This window comes from Lissotriton helveticus, chromosome 9 (assembly GCF_964261635.1).
Source record: "Lissotriton helveticus chromosome 9, aLisHel1.1, whole genome shotgun sequence".
Taxonomy (NCBI): Eukaryota; Metazoa; Chordata; class Amphibia; order Caudata; family Salamandridae; genus Lissotriton; species Lissotriton helveticus.
Window position 1 is genome coordinate 496,062,018 of NC_136070.1, and position 27,280 is coordinate 496,089,297.

The window sequence follows — 27,280 nt, forward strand, 5'->3', positions numbered from 1 at the left end:
GTACAATAGTGATAACTTTATTTGTGCACTTGTACAGTCTCTTATAATGCAGTGTTTTTTCTTTTGAAGTTTCATGACAGCCCACACTAGCCTAAGTTACACCTTCCCACCAAGGCTTCACAGCTTCTCATAGGCTCAAAAAAAAACTGCTATGGCTGACACTTCACCAAGTTCCATGACGTAATTCTTTCCAAGACTAATAACTGGAACACAGTGGCGAGTACCTTCCCAAGTGTTTGGGTTGACTTCCCTCAGATCATTCAGTCCCTGCTGTGCTAGGCATCCACCAGTGTGAGACGTGTCTGATTCTTTTTCCTCCAGGCAACAACACTATCTACATGCTTGACTTTCCACAACTCTGCACTCATTTGCTATTGCTCTTAAAGTATTTTTATTTTTTCTAATTGGGACCTTTTCACAAACAGCATTTTGTAGTAATAAATAAATAGAATAAAAATATGCTTCATTTTTAGATAACTTTTAAAAATTCAATCTAATTGATATAACGTTTCAAAAAGGTGAAACAAATAATTTTAATTTAACATTATTTCCTATAGGTTTATACAATAAGTCCCTGAATATATATTCCATAAGAGAATGTTGCATTGTTAATGGTTGGCCATGTGTCATGCTGTACTTATATACTTACTACTGCTTCCTTTTAGCTGTACTAACTTACACCCACAAATTTGGCTCGATCACCTGTTTGGGGAGGGAGGGGAGACATATAAGTCAATACTTTTGAACAACTTTTTGGGATTCATTTACAAGGAGTGACTCATCGGTGCATTACGGCAGCGATGTGTCAACATGTCTTGTGCTGCGTCAAGACAGGTTACTACACCATATAAGTGTCATATTTACAATACTAAGCACCATGAAGTAAGGCCCCAAGGATGTGTCAGACATTCTGGCATATCAGTAGGAAGGCTGTCACAGCACATCACCCCCAAAAGGGGCGCATTACCAAAGTTGGACTTACAACCGATGCAACTTCAGCAATGAGTCAAAAAACAGAGTTCTAATTGACCAAGGTAGCCTAATGTGTGGGAACCAATGTAATGGACTGATAAATGTTGGAATAGTCATCTTGTACACTATTACATTGGCCCTGAATGTTATGCAGACAAGTATAAAGTATGGCTTTCTGTCACATACAATGGACATAGTCTACTTATTTTTTTATTTTTTTTATTTTTTTTATCAAACAGATTTTATTGTTGTCCACATCAAAAAAAGAAAAAAGAGAACGAAGGCACAATCCGCCAATAAGCCCACAGAGGGGCCCCTCGAAGTATAGAGCTCATTGTTCACAACAGAGGCAAATGGGAGGGTCGGTGCTTCCCATGGACTCAAAGTACCTCAGGTCTGTCAGCCATAAGTTCGTAGAGGTCAGGCTCTGAGCAGACGAGGTGAAGTCCCAGTTCGACCCACAAGGGATATTTGTGGAGAGCAGTGGTGCTTCAAGTGTGTCTTCATACTGAGTGTGCATTCCCAACCTCCCCGCCCAACTGGATGTCATCGAGCCCTCTCAACAAGTATCCTTTCTCCAGAGCTCCACAATAGCTGAAAGCGGACAGTATACCTCAAGACTAACATTAACCAACCCGAATCCCTCAACTTTCCCCACCTCCCCTCCTCTCCCCCAAACTCCCTCTCCCACCCTCCTCCCCCGTGGCGGAGCTACCATACATTAGAATGTCCACCGTATGTGGCCCTCAAAACTGGAACAGATGCAGGGCCCTGAGAGTGGAGGGGCACACTGCAGATGGCAAGCCCTTCGAGAGGAATGAAACCAGCGGGCCCCATCGGTACTCAAAGTTCTTAAAGTCTTCACGGGCTATGTCAGACATGCGTTCCAAGCTGAGCAGCTGCCATAGGCGGGAGTGCCATAGGGACATCGCTGGTGCCTCTTTCTTCTTCCATGCATTCGCCACCGCCAGTTTGGCAGCCCCCAGGCATAACCACATAATCCTTTTATCGGTCCTGGTCTGGTGCTCTAGTAAGGGGTCTCTAATGCCAAGCAAAGCTTCTGCCATCGTAGTCGGAATAGGGTATCCCAGGACGGCTTTTATCTGAGCCAGGATCTCTTCCCAGAACGGTCTAATGGAGGGGCAGTCCCACCAGATGTGTTAGAAGTCTCCCAGAAGGCCACACCCCCTCCAGCACCTATCTGATGTACCCGGAAAGATTCTAGCGAGCTTAGATGGGTATAGGTACCAATCCGCCATTACTTTTAAATGTGCCTCTCTTAGCGCTGTGGAGTGATTGAACCGGAAGATGTCCGTCCACAGGCAGGTCCACTCTTCCTCTGTGAAGTCTCGTAAGGCCATCCCCTCCCACCAAGACATATAACGTGGCCGCGGGGTGGTCTCCGTGGAGAGCAGGAGCTTATACAGCGTCGAGATAGCCCCTTTCATGGATTTAGCTTTGAGGAGAAACAGTTCGTACCCGGTGAGGGGTCTGGTGGCACCATCCCTAATCCGTGGACCAAGAGCCCAGTGTAGCAGCTGCGTGTGGTGATAGCGCTCTCGCTTCCCCACCCCATAGTCCCTTTTGCAGTTCTCGAAAGTAAGGGGGTCATAGTTGTGGAACAAGTGTGTCAGTGCGAGACATCCACCCTCCCTCCAGGCATCAAATGGCCTCTCACGGAGCGCTGGGGGGAATGAAGAGGTGAAGTGAATTGGAGCAAGTGGTGACGGGAAAGATGTCCAGCCCTCCCTCCCCGCCACAGAGTCCCACACTTTGAGGGTGGTGCGTGTTGGAGTGCTGATGTACGCATTTCGGGGTCTGTCCTTTCTGTCGCGCCAGATCAGGTCCCAGATTGTCCTGCCTGCTATGCTGCGATCCATGTGGAGCCAATGTTTCTCCGATTTCATTTGTGCCCACTCGACCAGAATGCGCAGCTGGGCAGCTTTGTAATAGAGGCGAAGATCGGGAAGTCCAGCCCCCCCCTCCCTCTGCGGTCGTCGGAGCATGAAAAAGGAGAAGCGTGCCCGCCCTCCCTGCCACACAAACTTTAGGATCATCGACTTAAGTCGTTTAAAGAAGTTTCCTTCCAATTCTATTGTGAGCGCCTGGAATAAATAAAGCAGTTTGGGTAGGAGGGTCATCTTTATAGCGTGGATGCGCCCCAGCCAGGAGAGAAAAAGCGGCTTCCACCGTACCAGTTCCTTTTGGATGCGGGTTAGGAGTGCTGGAAAATTGGCTGCATATAGTTGCTCAACCTTAGGTGTCAGTTGGACCCCTAAGTATTGTATAGAAGCAGACGCCCAGTCAAAAGGCGTGAGCGAACGGAGTTGTGAGGTTTCTGCCTGTGAGAGGGTTAGATTAAGAATGCAGGATTTGTCCATGTTGACCCTAAAACCAGCCGCTTTTTCAAAGGAGCTAAGCACCTCCTGCAAGCACGGGAGCGAACCCAACGGATTAGATAGTGAGAGGAGGACATCATCCGCAAAAAGCGAGATTGTATGGGTTTCTCCGGAGAAAGGGAGGCCCTCTATCCCCTGATGTTCCCTCACCGCTATAGCTAGGGTTTCTATACTAAGGGCGAAGAGTAGGGGGGGCAGAGGGCAACCCTGCCTAGTCCCCCTGGAGTGGCAAAAGGAGGTTGATTGCACGCCATTAACTGAGACTTTAGAGTAGGGATGGCTATAGTTGGCCTGAAGCATTGTAATAAATTGGGGAGAGAAGCCAAACCTCGTTAGTGTGGACCATAGGAAACTCCAATCTACGCGGTCAAATGCTTTTTCGGCATCAAGGCCGACCATTACTGCAGGAATTTTAAACTTGTTGGCCTTCTCTATTAGATGGATTATACGTCAGGTGTTGTCATGCGTCTGCCGACCCTTAATGAAGCCCGACTGATCGGGATGGATGATAAGTGGCATGAGGTCGTACATTCTCTTGGCCAGTATGGAAGAATACAGTTTTGCATCTATGTTCAGGAGGGCGATGGGCCTGTAGGAGGCACATTGGGTGGGGTCCTTGCCCGGTTTGGGGATCACGGAGATCACCGCCTCGGCCATGGAGTCCGCGGTGTTGCCGTCCGCGGCCATACGATTGAAAAGTCGGACCAGGTGTAGCCCGATCTCAGACGCAAAAGTCTTGTAAAAGATTGCAGTATACCCATCCGTTCCAGGCGCCTTATGGGGTTTCAGTGATTTGATGGCTGATTGGACTTCCTCTAGGGTGATGGGGCAGTGAGAGTTTCATTCCATTCAGGAGAGATCTGCGGGACCGGCAAGTCCCTCAGGAATGCGCGTTGGTGGTCAGTGTCAAGAGAGTCAGCCCTATACAGGGATTCATAGAATGACCCGAAAAGACCCGCCTTGTCCTCGTCTCTATGGAGTAGAGTCCCTGACCCGTCTAAAATACCCCCTATATATTCCCTCTCCCTTTTGTCCTTCAGTTGCCTGGCCAGGTGCTTCCCTATTTTGTTACCCTGGGTATAAGATAGGTTGCGCAGCTTGAGGAGGGTTAACTCCGCCCTATTATTATAGATGGCCTGCAGTTTGCCTCTGAGTGCCGTGAGTGTGCGAAGCGTCTGCCTAGTGGGTGTCCGCTTGTGGGCCTGCTCAGCAGCCGTTAGTTCCTTTTCCAGGTCTTCCCTTTCTTTAGCGCACTGTCGATTCAGAGCAGAATTAAGCGCTATGCATTTACCTCTCAGTACCGCTTTGAACGTGTCCCAGGTATTGTATTCAGAGGTTACATCTGGGTCGTTAAAGGAGAAGAATTCTCTAATAGTCTCCCTCAGCTGCACACACGATTCCTTATCCCTCGTCAAGGCTTCTGGGAAGTACCAACGGGCAGGTTTCGGGCCGTTACCAAGCCAGGTTAGACAAATGGTATACATCCCATGGTCAGATACAGATATGGGGAGTATCTTTGCGTCTAGCAGATTGCCCTGCAGGGACTGACTAAAAAAGATGTAGTCTAGTCGCGAGTAGGTCTGGCGCACGTGCGAGAAGAAAGAATAGTCACGGGTGAGTGGATGCGCTAACCGCCAGGTGTCCAAAAGCCCCATGTCCGTCTGAATAGCGTCCGGGAAGGTGCCCACGTCTGAGCGTCTTGTGTGCGCACTATCCAGTGTAGGGTGCCAGACCAGATTGAAATCCCCCAAGAGGAATAAAGGGCCCTCTGCAAAATCAATCACCTTACCCAATAGTGTAAGCAGGAAATTCTTTTGGCCAATATTGGGGGCATAAATCGACACAAAGGTGCACATCTTGCCCTTCATCCGTCCCTTGACCATCAGCTATCTCCCCTCCTTGTCTCCCTGGGTGCACATAGGTTGGAACTGGGCGGTCGAGCTGAAGAGAAGAGCTACCCCTTTCTGTTTAGTGGAAGCAGAGGCTTTATAGATAAGGGGGTACTTCTTATGTTTAAGTCGGTGGTCATCGGCTTTCATTAAGTGTGTTTCCTGAAGTGCTACGATATCTAAATGCTGATCTAATACATATTTCCAGACCTTCTGACGCTTCTGCGGGGAGTTGAGTCCCTTAACGTTCCAGGTTCCTATAGTAAGAGGCATTCTAAGTCAATCCTGTCGCTACCTCTAAAGAAGCCATCCAGAGCCCTGCCCTTCCCTTTTGGAGCCCTCCTTCCTCCATCTTTCCCAGTCCGCAGTGAAGAACTCCCTCTTCTACCTTGCCAAGGTTGCACCCCGCTCCCCCACATCATAGCACTCCCCCCGGGGACTCCCTTCAGCCATCCTTGACACATCTTGCAATGGACTTACGGTGTGTAGTTGCACAATATCAACCCCACTACCGCCCCCCCACCCCAACCCATCCCAACAGGATAACGTAACAACATTTCCCAACATGAAACTCAGTTCTGGACTGTGACCCAGGTCCCAATGAAACCAGTTCGGACCTGCAGTCTATGAGTACTTGCAAGGGACAAGTGGCAGTGGCGGCTCGACGGCTCGAGACCCCCGCCCCCTCCTCCATCCCCATTGCAATACTTATCTAATCATGACCTCCCCGTCAGTTCTCAGGAGCCAGCTCCAGTGTCCTTGGAAACCTCCTGAATAGCTGCTGCCTTTTCTTGTTCCATTGTCTGTAGGTCCGGCTTGAGATGTTTCTTTGAAGATCGGCCGCGTCGAACCTTCTGCCAGCCGTTGCTTGTCGCCTGGGAAGATTTGAGCTGGGTTCCCGAGGAGCATCCTCCTCCCTCGTCCTCCGGCGGTCCTCTTCGTACGGGATCCCCAGTAGGGAGCAAGTGTCTCTCAAGGAACGCAATTGGTGGAGGGCTCCATTCCACCTGAAGATCAGTCTAAAGGGGTGCCCCCAGGAGTACGGGACCCCTTCGTTGCGGAGGAAGGTGGTAGCCATTTTAAAGGATCTCCTCTTTTGTAAAGTGATTGCCGAGAGATCTTGGAACAGTTCCAAAGCTTGGCCTTGATACAGAATGGGCTGTTTGAGGCGCGCCGACTTCAGTATGCGCTCCTTGAGCGGGTAGTCGGGCAGGAAGGCCAGGATGTCGGGGGGGGGACCTTGGGACTTACGGGCCAGACCGAACCGATGCGCTCTATCAATACGAATCTCAAAGTCGTCACCTTCGTCAAGTATTGTCCGGAAAAGGCCTTGTAGGTAATTTGTGATATCGTCCCCCTCCGCCCTAGAAGGCACATTTCGAACTCGAATGTTGTTTCTCCTCGAGCGATTTTCGAGGTCCTCCGTGTGGGACTGAAGATCAGTCTGCTGCTCATTAAGCCGGACTATTTCCTGTCTCAGGAACTCTATTTCTTCGCTCCTGGCTTGTCCTGTGAGCTCATTTGCAGCCATTCGCTCCCCCAGTTCGTCGACATCTCGTCGCAGCTCCTTAAAATCCCCCGCCATATCCTGTCGGAGGGATTTTTTGTCCTCCTTAAGGGAGGTAAATAGGGCCTCCATGAAAGCCTTGGTCGCTGGGGCTTCACCTCCTTCGTGGTCTGCCCCCTTAGGGGGGGGTCCTTGAGCCGGTTTGTCCGGGCTTTTTTCAGGTTTGGAGGCCCCTTTCGTCAGCATGTCAGTGATGTTGTGATTTCCCTTGTGGTTGGTGGAAGCCATCTTCTCCCTTCTGGTCGGCCTCTTCGCTACCCGACCCCCTCGCCCGCTCGCCGGGGTCTCAGACAGCCGGTTTGGGCCAGTAGGGGGGATATGGGGCACCTGGACTGCGTAGCCTGTCAGCAATGGCGCACGGCACTTGCTTCCGTAATCTGTTTTTGTCACATGAGGGTCCCGGGAGCCAGCAGCCGCGTTATGGCCTCAGGAGCTTCGTTCTTTCATCGGTGCCAGGGACCCCTTCTCACGCGGCGCCGGTGGAACGTCCACCTCCTCCAGGCCAGTTCCCCTGTCCGATGGGTCTTCTGGGGGGTCTCCCTGGGGATTCGGCCCCTGTCCCCCTCACTGTCCCCCGTGGCTCCAGTAGCCGCAGCCCAACAGCTTGTCCTAGGGTTGGGTCACAGACAGCAGCGATGAGACTTGGACTGTAGTTATGGCCGGGGCCCCGATTCGTGCCCCCCGATCACCCACGGCGATTCTGGGCCTGTTCACCCCCGTCTCCGGCCCCAAAGACTCAATGTGAGGTGCAGGCCTCGACAACCCGACTTCAAACCTCGGGGCCTCCACTTCACAACGTCAGGCTCCTCTGGTGGTGCCGGCTTAAGCGCTCTCCTCATGGGGGCTGAGTGCCCCTAGGTCGCTGCCGGTGCTCTCACAGTGTTATGGGCCTAAGCTGAGTAGCCCCCCTCAGCAAGTCCCCAGCCGGGGCCTCGAATGCGTCTTCTCTCCGGACCTTCCGGACCCTCCTCCACATAGACCAGGGCCTCAGCGTTTCAGTTCACGGCCTCCCGGTCTATGTATGCTGGAGCATGTTCCCACTGTGGGGTAGGTGTGCTCCCAACCCGCCGGCGCTGCCTTTACCTGCGCTCGCCTGCTGAGGCCGCTCCGCCTCCTCCGGCTAGGCCGCAGCCGGGGACTGTCCTGATGCCTCTCGCCGGGCCACCCGGCGTCTTCTTCCGCGGGCCGCCGCCCGGGACCTCGGGGCAGATTCCGGCACACTCCCCCCAGGGACCTCTGCAGTCGTCGTGGGCAGCTCCGGTGATGCCTCCCAGACCGGCCCCCCCGCACCGCTCCTTAATGCGGGAGCCAGGTTACCGCTTTCTCGCCTCAGTGCGGCCCAGCCGGCTCCCCCGCTGCGCCAGTAGATTGTCCGTTCCTGTGCACGTCGAGCTTCACAGGTCGCTGCCCGGGTGTTCCCCCATCACTGGTCACCGACACCGTGACTCGGCTTCGGGCAGGTCAGCTAATTAGGCAGGCACGGAGGACGGGGACGGGGAGCCTCCGAAGGACACGTCTGCCTAAGCCGCCATCCTAGCCACGCCCTTTATTTTATTTATTTATAAGTATGTGTGACATAGTGAGATACACTTGAGTGTGAGTGGATACAAGTACATGTTGTAATATAAAGTGGCAAATCATGTAATACATACCTTATGTGTGTACTTACCTGCTGTGCTTTGGAGTACGCTTAACTGGACTTGAGGACCTATTTCTCCATGGAGATAAGACAATCCTGGCCTGTCCCTAACATGGGGTACACAACGTCGCAAGGTTTTGCTGCAGTGGATGATGATATCATAGGTGCTGTGGTACCAGGTTGGTCATGGGGGGTTTTCCAACATGGTTGTCACAGGTGTAGACCTATGACTAGTAGAGGGGATGTGATTTAATAATTTATTCCAGTGTGTATAGTGACGTCTGCTGGTCAGATTCCTATTGAAAAGCCACTGCATCATTTCCAACCGCTGAGTTGAAGAGGTATTTTAAGGCATTGCATGCTTAGAGTGACACATCTTAAAGATGTGTCACACATTGAAAAACTTGCAAATATCACTGCGTCAGTTCTAAGTGGGTTTTTACGAGGTAATGCTAACTCTGCACAGATTATAAACTGTGCGGCACAGCCGGTTAGAGTGTAGGTATTTTTTGACAAGCTCTTCAAAAACTGACACACTGGCCCTAATGAGTCACCTTGTAAATATGGGATAATATGGAGCAGAGAATACGCTGCTGATGTGCCCAAAAAATGTTGCAACTACGCCGCAAGCTCCTTATTAATGAGGCCCTACATTTGTGAATTCCCAAAAGTAGTAAAGTTACTCAAAAGTGTAAAAGTAAACTTACGCATGTAAGGTTACCTCTGTCAATAGTATGACAATGTTTTCAAAATGTCACAAATGCAATGTTTGCAAATTTCACAAAGCTCTGGGGCGAAATTTCAATTACATCCATAGATCCATATAATTGGTTCAGAAAGCCTCAAGTGGACCACTGTATTTATTTCCAAGGGCTTAAATCGGAGTAAAATATTCTCAACTGTAAAAGACATATTTCCAGAAGCATACATTTGACGTCAATAGAAAGTCCTCAGACAGGTAACAGATATGTCACAAGTTTTAGCAACGTCACTCATAGGAAGAAATCATTAAGAGTCGCATGAATATGTATAGAGATGAGCTGAAGACATTCACATTTCTTTGGATATAGAAAACATGTATGTGAAATCATCTCTTTAGATCATGAGTACTGCATGAACTTCTATCAGCACATTGAAATGTTCAAAGCTCCACTGGAGATTGTTGAGTGACTCAGGGCCAATAATGTCTGCTACAAACTTCTGCTCCAAAATTCCAATCGTTGTCTTTCTGTTTCTTCTTTTTAAATTTAGAACATCCCACCCCAGTGGGTGGAATGTTCTAATGCCACCATGGTTCTTCTGCCTCAGATTATCCCAGTTGTTGCAATCTCTCTCCCCTAACTAACAATCCATAAATCCCTCTGCAGTGGGCTGTAATGATATATTAGAACACAGGAATGTTGAGAACTCCATTGAAGACAATGAAAAGGTTCAGGGCTAAAAAATACGGATATAAACCTTCTGCTCAAATCTTACAATGCTTGCCCTTACATTTCTCCATATTTACTTTAGAAAATACCACCCTCCCAAGCTCCCTTCCTATAGGCTCTTGCCTGTGGTTTAGTTATTTAACTTAGTAAGTGGGCCTTTAACAATTGTTATAGACATTGGCAGTGGGCTATAATACAACATTATTCACTTTAGAGAGCAGGTATGGGGGAGGTAACATTATGTGAAGGAATAGAAGGAACATAGAATTGCAAAGAGACTGACATATTGGGTTAAAACATTTGAACGCATCCTAGGACAGTAACAATAGAATGATGCAGTTGGAGAACAAAGCAAAGGCTGGAAAAGTGAAGTTGCCACTGAGGTTTTAAGATGGGAAGCTAGAACATCAGCAACATCTGTGGGGAAGTTACTACTGAGTGCATCGAGTGCACATTGGGGCAGTGATACCCATTATTAATGAAAACCTATGTCTGCAGTTTGTGTACTAATTCTGTGAATATATAACAGCATGCAAAAATGAAAATTCGGTTCACTCACCCTTTCATGCTTTTATACCCAAAGCGCCTCACCCCTTGGGGGTACCGCTGGTGCCCCCTAAGACGGTGGGGTCAGTCAAATGTTGCACAGGTCATCGTGGGGTATTCAGGGTCTGCTGCGGTGCTGCCTAGTCCGCCTACATAGAGTGCACTACACTGTCAGTATCAGCAGGAGCACACCCAACATATGCTCTGCAGGGGCAGGAACCTTCCAAGGGTGACTTCTGACACTATTTGTCTCAATAAGGCCAGCAGTGGAGGGGAGGTGGACTGCACTAACTCTACGCTATCTCTATGGCAAGATGCAGTCACCACTTGCCTCCAGAGCTTTTGCCAGACCTCCTGTTTCTGTACTATGGTGCAATTTCAGGCTCATGGACAAACGCTTTTCCTCATTTGTCAAGAGTCAATGCCTGCTGCAAATTCAAGAACCACCCTTTAGCTGCACAGGCTTTGCCATGCGTAATAGGGGTCACCGAAGATTCTTCACAGATGGCTGTATTCCTTTCTGTAATACTGAATTACCTCAGAAGCACTAAAAAGGACATACAGTCCTATTGTGTTTCTAAGGCCCTTTACATTTATGAGCCCACTGATAGGGGTTTTCTTAGGATACATTCAGAGTGTGTGTGGTCTTCCTACAATGGTTTTATAGTACTGTGCTGTAAACAAAAAGGGACAAGAGAGATTGATCATACAAACATTGCAAAGGTGCTACAAAAAAGAAAAGCCCACACACCTTTCCAAAGCTGCCTTTCCCCAGGACTCGAATAAAGAGGAAGTCGTCAATGCCAAGTTTGGAGTGGGAGGCAGTTCTCGCAGATCCATTTTCTTGACTATGGTCACGAAGAGGATCTTTCCGGTACTGAAAGTGAAAAGCAGGATTTAAAATCTGATCACAGCATTTGGCAATAAAGAAAGGCATTTAGTAATTAGAACAATATCTCTGGTATTTCTAACACATGTACTGGGCTGAGTAAAGGTAATTTGCCCCGCTTCTTGTTCCAGGGAAAGATTTACCAAGTTAAGTCAAACTAATAAAAATGCAATTAAAAATTCATAGCTAACCACATTCATTTGTAAGAAAAAGAAACAAAATGAGTAAGGGTCCCTGAAAAAAGCCAGGTGTGCACTGCAAACAAATAGAATCAGAATCTTAAGGATGTCACTGCTTTAAAACATACATGATCTGATACCTAGTAACAAATACATCAATTATCTTCCTTTTTCCTGTTATGATTTCATAGTAGCATCTGGTAGAATGCATCTATCTATTTTAAAGATTTTGTTTAGAGCCAAATATATATCACAGCCATCCCCTAGATTCACCACTGCATTATCCAGCACTAGACCCTAAAAAAGGTATTTCAACACTGTTAGAATAGTAAATTAACTGGGAGTGAATGGATGCGGTTAAAGCCAAAGATATATCAAGAGAGGTCACTGATTCGATCGACTTGATTAAGCAAACCGAGGCACATAGCCATGCAGTCAGCAGAAGACAAGCGACTGCTAAAAACAACGCGGCAGACTCCGCATCGAAAATGATGGCAAAAACACTCCGGGACAAAGAATCTGAGCAGAGGGCTGAGTTAAGAGCAGAACAACGGGCTGAGCTAAAAGCCGAAAGGAGAGCTGCTATGGCGGCCAAGAAGAACGCCAACACGGACCTAAGGGTAACCCCGGTAGACACCTCCAGCAAAACACCAAAAGGGAATACGCTTAGACAACCTACCGTATTGGAGGCTTTCTCCGGTGGACTCGCACGGCCTGACCCCATCTCAGAGGGCGATCCAGGGCAGAGGAAGCAACACACTGTGCAGACAGGCTCGGAGGTTGAGGGCGGAGCAGTGTCAGCAGCTGAGTTGGATTCAGGAGATGCAGCGATGCACGCACAGGGAATGCCGGGTGGGTCAGTCCTGGATATGCCGCGGTCGGAGTTTCCGATGCTGGAACAATCAGCATCGGAGGCACAGAGATTGATGGAGCAGAGACCTGGTGAACCGATGCTGCGTGATGACGGAGAGGCGGAGGCGCGCAGTGAGGTAAGCCGCGCATCGAGTCTACTAGGCGTTCACAATGTCGAGACAGCTGTGACGGGCAGTATGGATGAAGCGGATATCCCGCTAACAAATGCGGTCATTGGGGGGCAAATGGTGCAAATTGCACAGGGTTCTGATCCATTGGGTGATGATGGTGGTATTGATAGTACTGTGAACCAGGAGCTAAGCACTACTACAGTACTGGGCTCAGAGACAGACATATTTGGGCAAAAAGACATGCCAGATACGGCAGGGAAAGTGCTTGAGATGGCAGATTTAATAGACACCAGTAATATTAGTGGCAAATGCGGCTCTAAACTAAATTTGGCCCACAGTAATACAAAGGAAGATGTACATGTTCAACACCCACAGACTGAGATAGATCTAGGGGCAACGGCACCTGGGTCTCCAAATGAAGAATGCTTCTACTCAATGAATGATGAGACTGGGTCCTCTTCTGGTGGCAAAGAACCAGAGGAGAGCGAGGTAGAAAGTTCTGCCATAAGCACAGATCCAGAGTCCATATCTGCAGAGGATACAGAGGTTTCAGAGGAGACCATCCAAAGGGTATCTTCCAATCGAAGAAAGAAATCTCAGAGGAGTCGCCAAAGCCACAGTAAGAAAATACCTGCTAGCCCCGCACAAGATGAGATGGCTAAAACGTTAGTATGGGACTATTCAGCTACATCTAGTCTATATCAAGAGGAAACAGGGTCTGGAGAGCAACAGAGAAGACCTCAAGGCGCACATCAGCAACCTCCTACAATGGATCTACTCTACGCCACTTTGAAACAAATGCAGGGAGAGGCGAGGTTAGAGAGCAAAAGAGCTAAACAGGCAAACAAAAATATTCAAGGCTCACTAAGCAAGATGAATAAATTATATGCAGAAATGGCGGGAAGAGTGAACGAAGTAGAGGAAAGAACAGGAAAGTTGGAAGACAAGGTAACTCGCTGGCAGGAATTCAGAGAGGCACAAGAAAGAGCCACAGAAGATATCCAATGGAAGCTCGAAGATTCCGAGAACAGACAGAGACGTAATAACATCCGCCTACTGGGCATTCCGGAGGAGGTTGAAGTGCAAGATGCCAGGTCTTTTGTAATCACACTTTTAAAAGGTGCCTTCCCGGAAATCGAGGTTTGGAATTGGGATAATGAGGTGCAGCGAGCACATAGGTTTCCCTTGACACAGAAATTGATGGTTGGTGCTGCACAGAAACCCAAGCCAAGAGCTATTCTGGTGTTCATAGGAAATTTTCTGGCCAGACAGGAAATGATGGACAGAGCTAAACCACAGGATCGTCGTACATATAAAGGGATAACCTTCTTTGCGCGTCCAGACTTCTGCCACGTCACCGTGGAGAGGAGATGGAGAATGAGACAGCTGATAGACCCATTCAAAAACATAGGTTGTGAAGCATATCTGCTATTTCCAGCAAGGCTTAAAATAATCCGGAATGGTCATACAAGGATGTTTTTCTCTGAAGTCAAGGCACAGGCTTATCTGAACGAAATGAAAAATCAAAGGAAACAGGGAGACACCTCTGCAGTTGTTTAAAAGCCATGATAAAGACATAGACTACGGATGTTGAAACAGGAGTGTACTATGTATAGATGAGAACGCTAAAATAGTGGGGGAGGGGGTTCCACCCTTCTATACATGGATTTATGGCTCTTCGGTATAGATGTGCATGTATTTGTTTAGAATGCAGTTATTTTGACACAGATGGGAGGGAGTTGGTAGCGACGCTCTAGGGACAAGGAAGCAGCTACGCATAGGTCAGGATTTACCTATTTGCCTGTAAAGGGGGAAGGATGGGGAGGGGGTGGGGAGTGGGGGAACAGGAGAGCACAGGACAACATGTAATGTTAAGGATACAACAACATAGAAAGATAGAACAGGAAAGTTGGTTTTTAAAGGATAAACACGAAGAAAATGCAAAATTGAGATGGGATAAGGGTTACACATGGGAGTTGGGTGGTGCACTGCAGGAAAAGGAAAAAATAAAAAAATTCGGACGGATATCAGGATTTTATCAATTAATGTCTGTGGGCTAAATGATCGATTACCCTATTCAATTCAATAAAAAAAATTTTGAAATAAAAAAAAAAGGCAGAGGGTGGCAATACTATTGAAAAAAACTCAAGCCGATTTTATATGTCTCCAAGAGACCCATAAAGAAGGGAATAAACCATTCCTCTTAAAACAACTAGGGTTGCGACTATTAGCATATTCGAGACAAGGAGCTAAAACAAGAGGGGTCGCTATTTATTTTAACTAAACTGCACAATATTAGTACAAGAAAAAGGTTGGAGGATGAATGGGGAAGATGGGTCCTAATAGAATGTTTAATGGGTGAAGAATGGATTACGTTGGGCTCAATTTATGGTTCAATGGAGGATGACCCAGAATTGTTTGATTTTCTAGACTTAGAATTAGCCACCTGGGCACCAAAGATTATACTAGCTGGGGATTTAAATATAGATGGTGCTACAGGTTCAGGCACAGAGCCTTTGAGGCAATATCAAGGAAGAAAAAAGGGTCTGCTGAGCTATACTGAATATGGCTGATAACAATGCGTTGGGAGATATATGGGGGTTACTAAGAACAGGAGAAGCTGGCTTTACCTATTATTCAGCACCACATAAAAAATGTGTCCGATTAGATTACTTTTTCACCACAAGATCAATGATAGCTAATTTAAAGGTTGAGAGACTACCACGTATTCTGTCAGATCACAACCCAATTATTTTAACAATTATGTCAGGTGGTCTTAAAAGACAGGTGAGATCATGGACATTCTAAAGGGAGCTCTTGGTAGATCAGGAATATCTTAATCATATGCACTCATGGATAAAGGATTATTGGGACATTAACAGGGGGAGCACGTCAGTAGGGAACGAGTGGGATGCTTTTAAGGCGGAGGTACGGGGGAAACCCTCAGCTTTAGCATCTCGAAACAAAAGAAAGAGAAGCTCAGGACAGATCAGTTAAGTAACGCCCTACTGGAAGCAGAGTATAAGTTAGAGCAAGCTACGCTGGATGGGAGAGACGTGGAACAACGATTTTTGGAACTGTCGATTGCCAAAGCTGAGGCAGAGGAAGGTATAGCAGAAAAGGCAGCTAAAATATTTACTGTTTACAGAGAGCAGTGTTATGAATATAGTGAGAAAGTAGGACGTACATTAGCAGCAAGAACTAGACAGAGGGCTGCTAAAGGGGCGATTAAAGAAATAAAGGACTGCAAGGGTAATTTGATCACAGGCACTAAAGGAGTTATGGAAGTTTTCAGGGAATTTTATAGCAAATTGTACATGGAAGACCACGAAAGAGACTGTTTAGACATCCAGAGATATCTGCAGGATACGCCCAGTAGAGTATTACAGGAGGAAGACAGTTTGGCCATGGATGCTCCCTTGGGGGCTAGGGAAATTATGGAGGTAATGTTGAGTTTACCCTCAGGCAAGGCAGCGGGCCCAGATTTATTACCAGGCAAATTTTATAAGGTCTTCTTTACATTCATCAAGGAGGAACTAATTAGAACGATCAGGGAGGCACAGCTAGGAGCATCTATCCCAGTCAGCTGGGGAGGGGCCGACATCGTATTAATTTTAAAGAAAGGAAAATCCCCGATAGAGCCAGGATCATACCGACCAATAACGCTCATTAACTCAGACTCAAAAATCTTTTCCAAAGCACTAGCTGTAAGATTATCGAAGGTAATAGAGAGTTTGGTCAACAAAAATCAGCACGGGTTTATACCACAAAGGGGCACCACACAACATATCAGGAAGATGATCACATTATTCGACTTACAAGGGGTAACGGGGAATCCTATGGCAGCCTTGCTGTTAGACGCCGAAAAGGCATTTGATCGAGTGGCCTGGGAATTTCTTTGGGCAGTACTTAAAAGAAGTGGGTTTGGGGCAGGATTTACGACAGCAATCGAATCGATTTATATGGCTCCGACTGCATGTGTTAGGATCAATGCTGGTCGCACGGCACCTTTTACAATCACCAGGGGAACCTGGCAAGGGTGTCCGTGCTCCCCCCTCCGTTTTGCAATGTATATAGACCCTTTGATATCGAAACTTGAGCAAAATAATCTAATAAAATCCTTAGATACAAAAATGGGCCCTATCAAAGTTCTGGCGTATGCGGATGACATCGCGGTCATCACACCTTCACCCACTGAAGCCATTAAAGCAATAGAACAGGAGGCAGCACAGTTTGGTCAAGTGGCAGGATATGCATTGAATAAGGCAAAGGCGCAGATTATAAAGAATGGTACAAAAGGGGGTGGTTCCCATGAGGCACAGGGTCAGACTGATTTGCATAGAGCCATGTATGAACTGGGGTGGCAGAGTGGGCTAAAGAACGGTGATGGATTAAACCCAGATCTTTTGACTGGGTGTGAGTGTTTAATTGATTCAGATGCTCCGTCCATCACCACCCCCTTATGTACCGATTATAAAGAATGAGCACGTAGTCTGCACGGACGCACGGGTGAGCACTAAGGGGATGTATTTAGGAGTGGTCATTACTCCAGATTTAGACAGTCTGGTAGAAATTAACATAAGCCCTATAATAAAAAAAGCAAAGAAAGATCTAGATAGGATACATAACCTACATATGTCAATAGTAGGTAGGGTAAATTACATAAAAATGAACTTACTTCCAAAGTTTTTATATTTATTTAGAACGATCCCTCTGTTCTTTAACTGTATATGGTTTAATTCAATAGAGTCAATGATTAACTGATTTGTTTGGTCACAGGGTAAGACAAGGAGAGCATTAAGATTTATGTAATTACCAAGGGATAGGGGGGGATGGTCGCTCCCGGATATGAGACTATATTACTGGGCCGCAGCCCTCCAGCAAATGATAGGTCTCATAGGGGGGGCAGAGACGGACTCGGAGATACACTTGGGCTCATTAACAGTATATGATTTGGTCTTTGGGGAAGAGGTTCAGAATATTCTCTTTAAGTTTACTGAACCAAGCTACTTCAAGAGAACAAGATTCAAGTCAGTAGATGCGGCATTCCGGGTATAGAAGGCTTTTAAAAAAAGTGCTGGAATTGGGAGGTTTAATCAGTATATTAGACTAGATAATAACCTTACACTACCACAAGAATTTTTCGCGGATTCAACCTTTAAGGAGTGGAACCGCTTGGGAATGAAAAAAGTGGGAGACCTGTTAGGATCAACATGTGGTTCTGAAAATCTGGACCCTATTGTTATCCCAATATCGAGGTCCAATACCCGTGTCACAAAATATCAACGTACCATGACGAATTTAGTGTCCATGAACCGATAATGATTAGGACATCATTCCTATGTATTTGCGTGACAATCGAGGGTAGCCAACACCCCTAAATCGTAGTTTCCGTCCCAATCCCTTAGACTCCATTTTGTGAACGGCATCCATCTTACATCTTGCCCTCATGTTAAGTCAATTAAAGGTCGAGCTTGATCCAAAAGGACACGTCCACCTTCCCTGACTTCCCCCTGACCTGTCCAAACTGACTCCATTGCCTTAAGCCAAACCTGTTTGGGCGGCTCCCCGCCCAGTGGCCGAATACGATACTATCGACACATAACATTCCACAAACCATTCACCCCATACAGAACATGCTTTCTACAAACATGCACCTGTCCATACTTCTTCTTTATGGCCAGTTTTATGACTGGGTGGTACCTGCCTTTATTGGTGTTTCATCGATATCTGATGGGAGTCCCGGATCTTGCTGGGTAATCTGTCACGAACTGGACATCTAAAATGTGGGTTTGCTTACGTGACGCCGCACTTTGTATTATTACAGAAATATGTTTACAGCCATATCATAAACTCAAGAATTCTTGCTTGAAGCCATTATTTCTGTATAAAAGGAGAAGACTGGTTCTGTAAAAACGAACACGTACAGTCTCCTGAGAATACATGACCCGTGTTTGTCATGCTTCTAGGACACGTGTTACTTGGTAGCCACCAATAAAACTTGATCTCTGACTGCGACTAGAAGACTCATTGTTTCTGTCGTCCGGAACAAGGGAGAACTCAGAGGTCATCGGGTGTTATCCCCTGGCACCACCGGGTTCCTAAAAACCCGGCACCTCAATTGGCGCACAACTCGGGGCGATATCAAGCGGCGACGGTCCAAGCCAGATGTTCGTGAGGAGCTTCGTGTGAAAATTCCGGAGGACGGCCAGCCACTTCAGCGACCCCTGTATGTCGACGTGGTTCCGAAGGTCTTTGCTGCGAGGTTCCCCGCGTCCCGACGGCTACGAAGGACTGCTGCCCTGACTATCGCCTTGTTTTGGACCCAGTGATCCTTGGTAGAGAGAAACGATAGACGAGTCTTCTAGCGACGTCACCGATCTTCAAATACTTCAGTTAAGTATAAGTGGAGCGTCTCCCAGTCCTTAGTTTGTCCTTAGTTTTTGGTATTCTGGAGATACGACTTGATTTGGCACTTGCAAGCCCCAAAGCCGAAGGACTCGTGTTTTCACGAGAAATATCATAATAGATAAACCTTTGAAGTTTGAAGCTAGACTAGTGAGCGAAGATGCCTGGTTTTAGCAGACTTGGAAACTTGTTTTGTCTTGGTTATAATAGGGACTCCCGATTAGAGGATTCGTGTCCGGTTCCTCCAATTGGAACTCCAACGTATGAGCTCTATGTAAAACATGGCGTAGGTCCTATCACATATAATGAAGTGTGGATAAAATACACCCGTAAAGATGGTGTTTTAAAATGGCCCCAATATGGTAGTTTCGACTCAGAAATTCTAGATAACCTAGAGGTCAAACTGTTCAAAAAGAAAGCCCGACCGGCGATGTTTGACTCTTTCCGCTTATGGCGTAAAGAGGCCAAACAAAAGGCAATTAAACTAGAAAAGAAGAATAAGAGGGAAAGGGGTATTTCAGTAATACAAGCCGCGATAAAATTTAAAGACAACGAAGAGGATCGAATAAGTGAGCAGTTGCACAGGCAACGTAAAATGGCAATAGATAAATGCTATCCTGTTTTACCATCTCTTCAGCAAGAGACAGTAAAAGAGCGTGAGAAAGATCCATTAATGGCGCATTTGCTGAGTTCGCCACCACCCTATGCGCAAAATGCCACAGCACCTCCGCAACCTTTAGTTGCACCTCTGGTAGCTGTTATACCAGCTCCTCTACCGCAGTCACCAGCTACTCTTCAGCTGGCTTCTATTTCTCTAGTGCAGCCTCCTCAAGGCCCACCAGTCACATCTACTTCTCCTATTGTTCCTTCTACAACTTCGCCTAGCGCACCTTCTATTTCTTCCGATACTAGTTCTGCGAACGCTTCTGTTTCTGCTTTGCGTGACTCTGTTCTGACACCAGTTATTCCTCCACTTTCACCTTCCGTCTGGCATAAAACGGCCAGCATTATTACTAACATTCCTTCACCACTTTTTCGGTCGCCTAAAACGACCCCTAATACGGGACTAAGACAGTTACGAAGCCAAATGCCTGATTATCGAGAGAGGGAATGCCTGAATAAGTTAGCACGGAATTGGGCTCTGGATACAGCCAGATATGATGTAGAGTCCGTCATGAACGTTTTCCGTCAATGGGATGAACCGACGCAAAGATATGTTTTTGAACAGATGTGTGTTTTTCTGTGTGAGGATTTGGAAGATAATGGTCAAGAGAGCAACTCTCAAGAGTTGTGTAGTATACGATTTAAATTCGGGGAAGGCATGATTGTAGGTCCCGATGTCGACAAAGCAGTTGAGGTATTATTATCATATCGAAGCACAGGTGGTAACTCTGGGTCATCGTCTGAATGTGGTACGTCCAGTAGGAAAAGAGCGAGACAGTACCCCATGAGAGAGGTTCCTCCTGTTTGGAGGGAAGGTGATGCGAATGCTAATCCACCAATTCTGCCCCATTTCCAGCGTGTATGGGTACATGTCCCATGGAAAAGATCGGAAGTATTAGCACTCAAACAGTCACTACCTGACCCTCGTAAGAACCCAACTGGGTATTATAAGGAGTTATCGCACACTGCAAGCTCATGTATAATGAATTTAGCAGATGTAGACATGTTATTTGGGAACGTTGTTCCACATCCTTTATGGAGCAAGATACGTCATACGGATCACGATCAGGAACTAGGTGACTCATGGGCGAACATTGCGACTACAGATGCTAGACAAGTCGGTGGTTTTAAACCTGAGCCGTTAATAGCTGAACTTCCCGGTAGAATTATAGCGTACATGAAGACAATAATGCCTGAAGTACGCGTAAATTGGGACAAGCTATCAGCATGTAAACAAAAGAAAGATGAGAATGTGTCTGACTTTTTCACGAGATTTGAGGAAACATTCACCGACCACAGTGGCCAAGATATGGCTACCGAGGGTGGCCAAAGATTGTTTGTGGACAAGTTCGTACATAATTTGCTCCCTGAACTATGTAATAAACTAAAAGACTCTGAGAGCGCTTGGGCTGTCTCTACGTCAGCACAGATTTTAGCTACAGCCCAGTACTATGAGAATAGGCGTAAAGACGAGCTAGACAAGGCAGATAAAAAGACGAAAGGTTTGAAAACTAAGGTTCTCCTCCAGCAGGCCTATCCGCCTCGCACGGCTAGTCAGCCCGACTATCAACCGCGACAGCAGTATTCGAGGAACGCGCAAGGTAACGAGTTTTCCCACCAGCGTCCTACATATGGCCCGAATCAATGTGCGTATTGCAAAGAAGAGGGTCATTTTAAGGATAATTGTCCGGCTCTTGCGCGACGTTTAAACGGTGGTCAAGGTGTAAGGGGGAGAGGTGTTCAACATGCCCCTAGAGGTAGAGGCCGTGGAAATTTCACTCAGAATACAACTTCTTTTCCGCCTCAGAAGTCCATGAATAGCTTTGACCAACAGAATAATTAATCGTCTAAATCAGCTCAGTACTATGCTGACGACTATTACGCTGAACACGAAAATGAGGGTAACGATTGCTAGGACAGCCATGGACAAAGAGAGGGAGTTGTTTCAGTTCCGGTAGATCAGAATGGACCTTATGTCGAGGTAATAGCCTCAGGAGTGTCAGAGCCATTTCTGCTGGATACTGGTGCTACAAAAAGTTCTATCATGCACTCGAAACTTCCTGGCGCACCTTTGTCTGGCGAAATGAATGTTTCAGTAGGTTTCTCCGGCGCCCCTGTTAGAAACCCGATCTACAGTCCTGTATCTCTTTCTATTGGCCCATGCGAATTAGAAGCACCCCTCATTTTGACAACAGGTTGTGGTGAAAATTTGCTAGGTTTGGACTTACTAAAAAGGTTATATGCGACCTTGTACTGTTCTCCCTCTGGAGTACAACTTACTTTAGGCAAGAAGGTCATTTCTTCGATGTATTTATCAAAGGAAAATATTCCAACTGAATTATTGTCACTTCCTGATATACTCTAAGCTAATGGTTCTAATGATGTAGGTCGTTTGGAGATAACACCATATGTCATAACGTTGAAAGCCGACGTTAGGTTGCCACGTATTCCCCAATACAAAATATCTAGCGAATGCGAAAAAGCGTTGTTGAAACTTGTTCATGATTTAATTGATAAAGACGTCATCGAAGAAACGACAGGAAATGTCTGTAACAGTCCGGTTTTGCCCGTCTTAAAACGTACTGATCCTTCACAACCCCCTGTGTATAGGTTCGTGATCGACCTCAGAGAAGTAAACAAGATAGTTATCCCACAGTTTCCAGTCGTCCCCGACATTACTGCTTTATTGACAATGGTTCCAGCTTCAGCAAATTGGTTCTCGGTGATTGACCTGAAGAACGCTTTCTTCAGTATCCCGATTGCCGAGGAGAGTAGAGATATTTTCGGATTTAATTTAGGAGGACGAAGCTTCCGCTTCAAGTGCGCTCCTCAAGGCTACTGCGAAAGCCCATCCATATTCAGTCAGGCCCTGAAAACACAAGTAGACACGATTGTTCTACAAAGTGGTTCAACTCTGATTCAGTACGTAGACGATCTGCTGATCGCTGCGGACACTGAAGAAATTTGCAAGAAAGCTACGTTATCATTATTGCATCACTTATGTGACATGAAGCACAAAGTCTCCCTTTCCAAACTACAATTTTGTTGACAAGAAGTAACCTACTTAGGTCACGTCTTGTCGAAAGAGGGAAGGAGACTGACACCAGAAAGAATACAGGCAATTGCAGAACTAAGTGCCCCAAGGACACAGAGAGAAGTTCGAGCTTTTTTGGGCATTACATCGTACTGTAGACAATGGATACCGAATTTCTCACTGCTAGCTAAACCCTTGCTGGCACTACTCCGTAAAGATACGCCAAATCCTATGCCCTGGTCTGAAGATTGTCAGACGAGTTTTCACAAGTTGCGTGATGCATTGTGTTCAGCCCCTGTGTTGGGAAACCCCAACTACAGTAAGCCTTTCACATTATATGTCCATGAGAAGGAAGGCTGCGCATTATCAGTCTTAACACAACATTTTGGGAACAGACAGCGTCCATGCGCGTATTTTTCGGCAACTCTGGATCCTGTGGCTAAGGCACTACCAAGTTGTCTGAGGGCTACCGCCGCAGCAGCTGTCTGCATTCGACAATCCGCTGGATTAGTCATGAATAATACTCTGATCGTTATGGTTCCGCACGCAGTAGACATTTTACTAAACAGGACGAAGACACAACACCTTACTAGCGCTCGACTATCCAGTTACGAACTGACGTTGCTAGCAAGCCACATCCACATAAAGAGGTGTGATACACTGAATCCCGCAACGTTATTACCCATTCCGACAGGAACAGACAAGAGTGATAAACATGACTGCTGCTTTAGGACAGAAGAAGAGACAAAAGGGAGAGTAGACTTACAGGACACTCCCCTTCCTGAATGCAATGATACTTTATGGGTTGACGGTTCATGTTTCAAGTTACCGAATGGTGATACAACTGCCGCATATGCTGTAACAATATTACACACCATTATAGAGACTGCACGTATTTCCCACAACTCTGCACAAGCTGCGGAAATTATTGCACTTACCAGAGCATGCGTGTTAGCAAAAGGAAAGCGAGTGAATGTGTACACGGACAGCCAATACGCCTTTGGCGTGGCTCACAGTTTTGGGAGATTATGGCGTGAACGTGGTTTCCTTACCTCACATGGTGCAAAGATACAACATGGTCAGCTAGTTAATGAGCTCCTTGAGTCACTGACCATGCCACTACAAGTTGCCATTATGAAATGCAGTGCACACAAGAAAATTCAAGACGATATTGGCCGCGGGAATGCATTTGCAGACGAGGTTGCGAAAGAGACCGCAAGGGACACGATGAGTCGAATGTATGTTGCGGGTCCCGCTAGATGTACTGCTGATGTGGGAATGTGTGAGGACACCATTGAAAGCATAAAATGCATACAAGCTGAGGCAACTGAGAATGAGTTGAATGAATGGAGAGAAAGTAAGGGTAGATTGGATGCGAATGGTTGTTGGGTCGAATTATCGGAACACCAGCGATGGCTACTACCTAATGCATACGTACTTGCAGTAGTAACAATGGCTCACGGCATGGCACACATCAGTTCGAAAGGAATATGTAAGCTATTGGCCCCAGTATGGCAGAATAGCAATATCCCAAAATATGCAGAAAATGTGGTCAGAAACTGTATGATATGCCTAAAACACAATCCCGGTAAAGGAACTCCAACTCCAGCTGGTCACTTTGCGCCTCCTACGTATCCGTTCGAGGTTTTGCAGCTCGATTTCATTCACATGGAAAGGTGCAACAATCTAAAGTATGTGCTCGTTGTTGTTTGCGCTTTTTCAAGGTGGGTGGAAGCGTACCCCCTTAAAGACAATACTGCTATGACAACTGCCAAAGCCCTTGTCAAAGAGTTCTTCCCGAGATTCGGTATGCCTAGAATTGTCTGGAGTGATAATGTAAGTGAATTCATAGGACGAGTGATGAAGAGAGTGTGTGAGTGTCTAGGCATACACCAGAAATTCCACGCTGCAAATCACCCCCAATCAGCTGGATTAGTAGAGTGCTACAATGGCACTTTGAAACTCAAGCTAGCCAAGATCCAAGCCAGTACAGGTCTTAAATGGCCTGACGCCTTGCCCCTAGCACTCTTGTCAACTAGGATGACCGTCCATTCCAGATTAGGTCTTAGCCCCCACGAGATAGTGTTTGGCCGCCCAGCCAACGTCTGGGGCGTGCCAAGACCAAAGAAACTCAGTGAAATAGAACACCCCGTACTGCTTGATTATTTGTGCGAATTGACAGCTAAATTGCGTGTTTTACACCAACAGGTTCACAGTTCCTCTCCGCCAGCCTCTGACGATCCAGGTCATACCATCGAACCCGGCTCGTGGGTCCTGGTGCAGAACTTCCAGCGCACCAACAACGGACAGCCGAGGTGGACCGGACCATACCTGGTACTTCTTTCCACGAGATCAGCGGTTCGGGTGGACGGCAAAAAGAACTGGGTGCATGGGACCCATTGCAAACGGGTCCCTCTGCCCCTTCCATACGACCGGTGGGTCGATAAAGGACTTGCCGACTCTAAAACTGAATCCGTACCTCATTTCATCCCTTTCAGCGATGCACGTTTAAAAGAGACTGGTACCGAAAAGGAGAGTGATCGTATTTTGCAAGGACGTGTGTCACCATCTATGCAATTGGACACTACTGAACCTAAGACATTGTTTAAAGACCACACCGTACCTGAGAAGCGACGATATAACCTGAGATCCAGCCCCAGAGACTAATAAAACCTTGATCTAATGTGATTTCCCTTTTCCCCCAAGAACTATTTTTTATCTTCCAGCTCTCTCGCCCCAGGGAACTAGCTCATTTTTGATTTTCGAACCGCCATCCGGTTCCGCTGCTAGGGTCGCGGTTGAAGTGTAGGGAGTGCAACCAAGGAAGTTTTAGGTCCACGGTTCTGGTTGGTCCGAGGGAGTCACCCCGGACCGAACGGAGCGCGCTCCCTGGCAGAATCAACCTACCACCGCGGGCAGCAAGTAGAGGATGGAGTTTCCAAGGGTAGAGAGACCTGTCAAGCTTACGAACTTTGAAAAACAATTGTGTACTATACTGTCCAAGAAAAGATTTTTAATAATATGTGTTCTAATGCTATGTAGCACTGTGATGCTTTTGATTGGTTATGCTCTATTCGTATTTCAAGTCTCCCTACTCTCAAATGACACTCTGCCGACGCCTTCTCCCACTCTCTCCCCACATTCTTTTCACCCTCTACCTGAACACGAGTCTGCCAGAAGGCTCGAATTTGTAAATAACTCTTTCATCCAACTCCTACACCAACACCAGTCTATAATGAACACATCAAACTGTTGGATATGCGGACTCATGCCGCACACGACGGATAAGGGTATCCCATACTTCATCCTGCGATTTAGTTATTATGGTTCTCTGTGGGCTTTTCAGACCATGTTCCTATTCGCCCTAGAACCATACCCGACCCGTTCCACTGAAAGCGATTCCAGTAACAAGGCACTAATAGCAGGGATAAGAAATATGAGTAGAGAGTTCGACACATATCTGACTATCCCCAAAGATGAACTGACTCCATACACTCGTTGGAACGTAACCAAACATGGCGTTTACCTGATCAAGAGCCAGGCCGCAAAGAAATCCCGCCCAGTTTGGATAGGGCCCCACCGAGGTCACCTATGTTTACAAGGTATTGGTAGAGATCCCACTGCACAGTTAGGAAAGAGCATTTGCACAGAAACATATGTGCTCGCCTCCCGAACTTCCCCTATACTCTTAGCAGCCAAAGGCACGTATTTCGTCTGCCACGACCAAGCCTATACATGGTTACCCCCTGACTTCTCAGGCACGTGTTTCATCTCATTTCTGCTGCCTCCTACCTACACGGCCCGAGCAGATTACCATCGGACAAGGACAGCTAGAGGTGTCGTGAGTAAAGACGACACCGCGGGTCAGGAATTCGCTGACTTCGCAAAAGGTTTTCTGCCATTTTGGGGGCCTATGGTGAACAGCAGGAATATTCGCCAGTTAGCAAGGATAGTTGAATCCGCCGTGACTACAACGGCCGGAGCACTTGGCAATTTGACAACCGAGCTCCAGTCGGATCGACTTATGACCCTTCAGAACCGAATTGCCCTTGATATCATACTCGCCGATCGTGGTGGTGTGTGTAGAGTCATCCAACCCAGTTGTTGCATATTCATCCCTGATAATGCACCAACAGTATACCAGGCCATCTCTAAACTACATGAAATATCTGGTTCCCTTCACGTTGAGAAAGGGGATTGGTCCTTGCTAGGGTGGTTCTGGGGACTGATCGCTGCCTGGGGATGGAAAACGCTAATCTTCATTGGGATGATCTTAACACTTCTGTTTATGTTCTGCCTATGTGTCCAGTGCGCGCCTGCACTCTGTGGCCTCTGTGCTACTTCATGTGTACGGAAGCCTGCGTCAAGGGACGAACTAAGCAACAGGATGATGTTACAGCAGCATCTCCACGAATTCCTTCATACAGAGTTGGACTCGGATTAACATGAGTTATTGCCTTACATAAGGGCAAAAGGAGGGTCTGTGGTTCTGAAAATCTGGACCCTATTGTTATCCCAATATCGAGGTCCAATACCTGTGTCACAAAATATCAACGTACCATGACGAATTTAGTGTCCATGAACCGATAATGATTAGGACATCATTCCTATGTATTTGCGTGACAATCGAGGGTAGCCAACACCCCTAAATCGTAGTTTCCGTCCCAATCCCTTAGACTCCA

The 27,280-nt window shown here is 46.9% G+C and overlaps 1 protein-coding gene across 1 annotated transcript in view; it reads right to left on the minus strand.

Moving 5' to 3' along the window:
• Positions 1-27,280, minus strand: part of PRKCH (protein kinase C eta) — a 667,780-nt gene that overhangs the window by 154,859 nt on the left and 485,641 nt on the right. Inside the window, exon 8 of the mRNA XM_078660335.1 lies at positions 11,194-11,319. Coding sequence (XP_078516461.1) covers positions 11,194-11,319 — 126 coding nt within the window. The remainder of the gene's footprint in view (positions 1-11,193; positions 11,320-27,280) is intronic.